At 63.2% G+C, this 7,084-nt stretch overlaps 1 protein-coding gene across 1 annotated transcript in view; it reads right to left on the bottom strand.

Annotated features, from left to right (window-relative positions):
• The window catches only part of SYT3 (synaptotagmin 3), a 7,639-nt gene extending 3,375 nt beyond the window's left edge, over window positions 1-4,264 (bottom strand). The window contains exons 1-4 of the mRNA XM_032778850.2: window positions 4,017-4,264; window positions 3,053-3,219; window positions 2,109-2,490; window positions 1,292-1,844 (exon numbers count right to left, since the gene is read on the bottom strand). Of these exons, the coding sequence (XP_032634741.1) occupies window positions 1,292-1,844; window positions 2,109-2,490; window positions 3,053-3,206 (1,089 nt within the window). The 5' untranslated portion in view covers window positions 3,207-3,219; window positions 4,017-4,264. The remainder of the gene's footprint in view (window positions 1-1,291; window positions 1,845-2,108; window positions 2,491-3,052; window positions 3,220-4,016) is intronic.
• Between the last annotated feature and the right edge of the window lie 2,820 nt (window positions 4,265-7,084).

The raw sequence follows: 7,084 nt of genomic DNA, 5'->3' as shown, positions 1-7,084 counted from the left end.
TGGGCTAGGAGGGGGCTGCAGGTCGGGAGTGAGGGGCACCAGCAGAGCAGGGGGGACCCCAGGACTGGGATCAGAGGGGGCTGCGGGTCGGGAGTGAGGGGCACCAGCAGAGCAGGGGGGAGCCCAGGGCTGGGCTAGGAGGGGGCTGCGGGTCGGGAGTGAGGGGCATCGGCAGAGCAGGGGGGAGCCCTGGGCTGGGCTAGGAGGGGGCTGTGGGTCAGGAGTGTGGAGCAGCAGCTGCTCCAGGTGGGGGAGGGGCACGCACATACCTGGCTGCTCTAATTACCCGACAGTTTCATGAACAACAAATCAGCTGAAATATTCAAAAACACCCAGGCTGGAAATCCAGGCAGAATTGGGTTGAAGGCACCAGGAGCTGGGGGGAGGGGCAGGGGTGGGTGCTGTGGGGGAAGGGCAGGGTCCAGGGGGGAGCTGGATGGAGTGTTGTTAGATACCACGGCCCCCACTCGAGGCAGCCTCCTACCCAATATTGCATCTCTCCCGCCCTGGCCTGGGCCCCATCCCATCTCCCTGGGGTCTCACCACACTGGCCTCCAGGGGTCCCTCCAGACTAGCCACCTGCTTGCACTCCGGCAGCTCCAGCAGGATGGCTGGGTGTGCACACCGGGGGCTGGGCTGGGCAGGGGTGTGGGCTTGGGTAGAGGGGCTGGACTGGGGAGATGGATCAAGTTGAGTTGGTTTGAGCATTGGACGTTGGGTTTGAGTTGAAGTGGGTTGACACGGGGTTGAGGTTGAGTTGGGTCAGTCTCCCCTATGCCCCCCTTTCCCCAAAGGGTCTCACCCATCGAGGTGGCCTGCAGGATGCCCCTCCAGATGGGTTCTGCTGCTGCATCTGAAGCAGGTTGAGATTGGGAGTTGAGTTGAGAGTTGAGTGCAGCTTAGAGTGCAACTGAATTGAGTTGGGTTGGGCTGAGTTAAGGTTGGGTTGGGTAAGGGCTCAGGTTGAGTTTGGGTTGAGAACTGGAGTTGAATTGAGAGTTGAGTCTGGGCTGGATTGAGATGAGTTGGGATTGAATTTGGATTGGGTTGGTTTAAGGTTGTGTTGAACTGGAATGGGTTGGGTTTGAGTTGGGATAAGGTCCTGTTGGGACTGAATTTGGATTGGGCTGATTTAAGATTGAGTTGAACTGGGATGGGTTGGGTTTGCGTTGGGTTAAATTCAGGTTGGGGTGAAGAGTTGGGCTGAATTGAGACAGATGGGGCTGAGATAATGATTGGATCAGCCTCCCGCCGCTCACCCTTCCCACAACCCACCCGTGATCTCACTCACCGAGCTGCCCTCCAGGATATCCCTCCAGATGGGCGCCTCCTCATCCCGCTCCGCCATCTCCAGCAAGTTGTCCAGCACCACCTGCCCGATGAGGTCGTGGCGGGAGAAGCGGTCAAAGTCGTAGACGCTGAAGTGCAGCTTGCGTCCCGGCAGCTCGGCGAAGGGGACGTTGAAGTTGAAGGTCTCGTTGAAGATGGGGTTGAGCGTCTTGCGGTGCACCTTGGTCTGGAACTTCTTCTTGCGGTCGGGCAGCAAGTACATCTTGACATAGGGGTCGGAGAAGCCGTTGGCGTCCTTGGCCGGCAGGTCCAGCGCCCGCAGGATCTTCACCACCAGCTGCTCCGAGGCGTAGGCGTAGCGCAGGGCGAAGCAGATGCGCCCACAGGGAGGACCCTCCGCCTTACGATGCTCCGCCTCGCCCGCCCGCTGCTTGTACAGCTCCGGCTTGATCTGACCGATGCTGGTGGCCTGCTCTGGCTTGTCCTCCCCACCGTGGCCGACCACCTCCGGGCTGGAGAGCTGCTGGGTCAAGGGGCGCGGCAGGGTGTTGTACCTGCGAGGGGTCGGGAGTTGGGAGGGGTGTACCAAGACATGGGGACCCCCCAACCCACCTGGGACAGGAGCTATGGGGCTGGGAGAGGGGGCATTTCCCCTGAATGCACTCCCCCAGGAGCACCCACACCCCAGGGCTTCCCTTGTGAAACCCCAGCTACGCCACCGGCCCCCCTGAGACAGAGCTCCCCTTCGGTTCCCCCTCCCATGCCAGGCCCTCTCCTGCTGCCCCCTAGTGGGAGACGAGAGCGGCGCTGGGCCTCACCTGGGGGCGGGCGCCAGGGTGGCCACCTGCTGGTGGGAGTGTGCGTTGGGCAAACCGCCGCCCTCCTTAGGGACCACCTGCCCCTCCACCGGCAGGTCGGGCGAGGTCTGGCTCAGCTTGAGGGTGGCCTCGGGGTAGGAGTCCATGTCGAGGTAGGAGCGTTCGGGCATCTCAGGGCCCAGCTCGACCCGCTCCACCAGCAGGTCACCGTAGGGCGAGTGGTGCAGGTGGCCGTGGAGGGCGTGGTCCTTGCGCGGCGCCGGCGAGGTCCCCTTGTCCCGCCAGGGGATCCAGCAGAGCTTCCAAGAGACGAAGAGCGAGACGCCGAGCAGCACAATGCCGCAGAAGGTGACGATGACGGAGAGCAGGCTGACGGAGATGTCTGTGTGGGGCAGAAGCTGTGAGCGGTGGGAGGGGACATGGGAGAGGCAGGCTGGAGACCCCGTCCTCCCACCAGTACCCCAGACCCCTGGGCACAAAGAGCCGTACCCCCACCCCCAGTATCCTACCACCACCGCCTGGAACATAGACACAACCACGTCCCCTGTAATATCCCATCACCCTCTGGAATATAGACACGACCACATCCCCCTGTAATATCCAATCACCACCTGGAACGTAAACACGACCACGTCCCCTGTAATATCCCATCACCCTCTGGAACATAGACACGACCATGTCCCCCTGTAATATCCCATCACCGCCTGGAACGTAGACACGACCACGTCCCCTGTAATATCCCATCACCGCCTGGAACATAGACACGACCACGTACCCTGTAATATCCCATCACTGCCTGGAACGTAGACACGACCACGTCCCCTGTAATATCCCATCATCCCCTCGAACGTTGACATGAACAGGACCCTGGCACCTTCCCAGCCGTCACCGAATGCAGACGTAACCCAGCCCCCTGCAGCCTGCCCGTGCCCCCATGCCCTTACCCGAGTCAGTGGGCGGGGGATGCCCCCGGTTACGCAGCAGGTCGGTGAACTCCAGGCATTTCTCGTGTTGCTCCAGTGCCCGCAGGGAGAAGCAGAGCTCCTTGAGCAGGGTGAGCGCACCGCGACACACGTCCTCCTCGTAGTCACCTGACATGGTGCCGCACCATCTGGCCACCACAGGGAGAGAGCCGGTGAGCTGCCCCCGGGCCGGCCCCCACCAGCCCAGCCGAGAGCCCCAGACAGCACAGCCGGCGGGCACACACCCACCCCGCCTCACACACTCGCACAGGCACAAACACAGGCACCTTTGCACACCCATGCCCACACAAACACATGTGCATTTGCACACTCACACCAACACATGTTTGCACATGCACACCCATGCAAATGTGTGTATCTACATGCCTATACCCTCACAAACACATGCATTTGCACACCCATGCACACACCATGTCTATTTGCACAAGTGTGCCCATGAATACATATGCACACCCATACTCACACAAACATGTGGGTATTTGCACACCCAAATATATGTATTTGCACGCCCTCACCCACACAAACCCAAGTGCATTTGCACATCCATGCCAGCACACCCCCATGTGGATTTGCACACCGTGAACATGTGTGCATTTGTGCACGCACACACACACACACATACACACACACACACACACACAAACATCTGCCCACAAGTTTCCACCCACAGGACCATCCAGTCTCACGTGTGCTGGCACTTGGTCGCCCTCCCACAGTCTGAAGCAGCTACGCCCACGTGCGAAGCCTTGTACACTGACACACGGCTTGGGCTCAGCCGCTCACTGCCACACACCAGCCAACCGGACACGCATTCACACAGAGACACATGGGCACACTCCCCCTCGCCCACAGACCAGCACATGCCCCCTCCCGCCTATCCTCCCCAACCCACCCCACCCCCAGGCCGGGTCCCGTCCCCACTCACCTGCTCAGCAGCCTCCGTCTCCTGCTGGCTCGGGGTGCAAGTGGGGTGGCTGGTTCTGGCAGCACCAGATGCAGGGCACCGGCCCGGTGAGGGGCTGGGGGTCAGTACCAGTTCCGGGGAGTCTGTGCTAGACGGGGGCAGGCGCCCAGGTCTCCCATGCTGGACGCTGCCAAAGCCATGTGGGGTGGGGGACAGGCCCTCGAGGGTGCCTCCTCCAGGCGGCTCCAGGATCAGCGGCAAAAACCAGCCACCACGCTCACAGGGCCTGGGGTGCAGGCGCCCAGCTGGGAAATCAGGGGCCAGGTGTTTCCATGGGGAGGAGGGGTGTGGCTCAGAGATTCTTCTGCAGGGGCAGGGGGTGTTGGTTGGAGCCTTGGTATGGGGGTGGATTGCCCCAGATTCACAGGCACCTGTTGGGGATGGGGGGAGATCATTAGATGGAAGCATCTGCACCCCACCCCCTCTCCAGACCCCAACCTTCCCACCCCCTCTTCCAGCCCCATGACTCCATCCTCCGGCCTGACCTCTCCTTTCCACCCATATCTCCTCTGCCTCATCCCACCCCTTTCTTCTCTGTTCGGCCCTGGAGACCCTCCCCTCCCCAGAGCCCAAAATCACCCAGGGTTGGAGAGACAGGAGCTGGGAGCCAGGACTCCTGGGTTCTCTCCCCGGCTCTGGGAGGTGAGTGGGGGCTGGTAGGTTAGAGCAGGGGGGGCTGGGAGCCAGGACCCCTGGGTTCTCTCCCCGGCTCTGGGAGAGGAGTAGGGGCTGGTGGGTTAGAGCGGAGGGGCTGGGAGCCAGGACTCCTGGGTTCTCTCTCCGGCTCTGGAAGGGGAGTGGGGTCTGGTGGTTAGAGCAGGGGAGCTGGGAGCCAGGACTCCTGGGTTCTCTCTCCGGCTCTGGAAGGGGAGTGGGGTCTGGTGGTTAGAGCAGGGGAGCTGGGAGCCAGGACTCCTGGGTTCTCTCCCTGGCTCTGGGAAGGCAGTGGAGGCTGGTGGGTTAGAGCAGGGGGGCTGGGAGCCAGGACTCCTGGGTTCTCTCCCTGGCTCTGGGAGAGGAGTAGGGGCTGGTGCATTAAAGCAGGGGGAGGCTGGGAGCCAGGATTCCTGGGTTATCTCCTGACTCCTGCTGTCAGGGGGACAGGCTCTGTCTGTGTCTCCAGAGAGAGATGTCCCCCCTACAGGGTCACTCCCGCTGCCCCCGCCCCCGCAGCAGCCTGGCCACCAACCAGCGCGGTGCCAGCGTAGGTGTCGCTGCAGCAGCCACATTGGGCTCCGCTCAGGTTCTCGCCTGCCCTGAATACAGAGTACCAGGCCAGATTCCTCCCCGTCATCGCCCGCTCCCGCCAGCGCTCCCCAGTCCCCCCAGCCAGCCTGAGCCCTCCCTGGCTCCGAAGATGGGGGCAAGGCAGAGCTGTTGGGATCAAGGGAGGGGGGAGCCTGGCTGGCACAGAAGCACCAGGCCCGCCCGTGTCACCATCTTTTCCCTGCCCCTGCCCCAAGGCCAGGCCAGGCCAGGCCAGGCAGCTGCTCCTTGTCACATCGAGTCGGGGCGCCTGGCCAGAACCGCTCCCACCCGCCAGCGCACACGGCTTGGCCACGCTCCCACACGTGTGTGCCGAGATGGGCCGGGAAAGGTGCAATGCACACACACCTACACATCACTCCAGGGCACGCACTTGTGTGACACGGGCCGGGAGCCGGGGGGCACCCGCTTGTGAACCCAGACCCGGCTTGCGAACGCCCTGGCCCCACCCCACGCCCCGGGCTGGGATTTCTCCACTCCGGCTCCCCCTGTCAGTCCCACAGCTTCTGCCATTGCTCCCCCGCACGGTGAGTCACCAGCACCGCAGGGGGGGGCTCGGCCAGGGAAACCCCTGTAGACAGACGTGGGCAGTCAGAGCAAAGCACAGACACCCTTCCCCCCCCCCCGCCCGGCCTCGCCCCCAGGGGTCAGGGTATTTAATGCTGCTGCGGATCCGCCTGAGCCGCCAGCGTGTCAGAGGCTCGCTGGGGGTGGGGGAGTGCAGGGGGGACGCAGAGGGACAGGGCCATGTGCGGAGCGGGGCATGGACGCAGTTCTGCAAGAACCCAGGAGCCCCAGCTCCCAGCCAGCCCCGGCTCCAGTAACCGGAGCTGCCCGTGGGGCACATCCAGCCATGCCCGGTCAATACGTCGCCCGGCGCTGCCAGGAGCCGTGATTACACACACACACACACACCCCACAGGGAGATCCTCCAGTGGCCCAGCAGTTGGGGGGGGCAGGGTATGGGCCAACCCCTCCAGCAGCAGGGCCAGAACCGATTCCCAGGGTTCAGGCCTGAGAGGTTCGTAGATAAGGAAGGTCAGGAAGGCTTCTGAAAGGCAGCCAGGCCTGGTCATGGACAGAGTGGCAGGACTCCTGGGTTCTCTCCCCAGCTCCAGGAGGGGAGTGGGGTCTAGTGGTTGGGGTGGTGGGGACTGGGAGCCAGGACACCTGGGTTCTATCCCTGGCACCTGGAGGAGAGTGGGGTCTAGTGGAGGGGGGGCAAGACTCCTGGGTTCTCTCCCTGGCTCTGGGAGGGGATTAGGGGCTGGTGGTTGGGGGACTGAGAGCCAGCACTCCTGGGTTCTCTCCCAGGCTCTGGGAGGGAAGTGGGGGCTAGGAGGTTAAAGCGGGGGGGAGTGCTCTATGCCTCCCCCACCCCCAGTACTGAACAGTTCCCCTGGCCTGGCGAGTCCCCAACCCCAGCTCCATGAACAGGCCTCGACCCCTCACAGCAGAGACCTAGGATGCGGCTGTGGGGCCCAGCACCCTCTTGCCATGAGCCGAGAGGGGCAGGAGAGTGCACCCCCCCAGGGCGTGTCACCCACTATCCTGCCACACGCCAGCCCCAAGGGGGGTTTCTCTTGCAGGGACCCAACCGGGGAACCCCAGAGCATCAGCAGCCGGGGGCGTCGCACACTCACCCCCTCCCTCTCGCACACCCAGTGTGAGCAGTGCTGGTGTCACGCACGCACACAGAGTCTTTGTCTTGCGTGCAGCCAGCTGGGCGGTGCTGGTGTCGCACACTCACCGGGGCGCTCGCA

The sequence above is a fragment of the Chelonoidis abingdonii genome, chromosome 11 (genome assembly GCF_003597395.2).
Source record: "Chelonoidis abingdonii isolate Lonesome George chromosome 11, CheloAbing_2.0, whole genome shotgun sequence".
Classification (NCBI taxonomy): Eukaryota; Metazoa; Chordata; order Testudines; family Testudinidae; genus Chelonoidis; species Chelonoidis abingdonii.
Note: the sequence above shows the minus strand (reverse complement) of the source record. Positions and strands in the feature narration are given on the sequence as shown.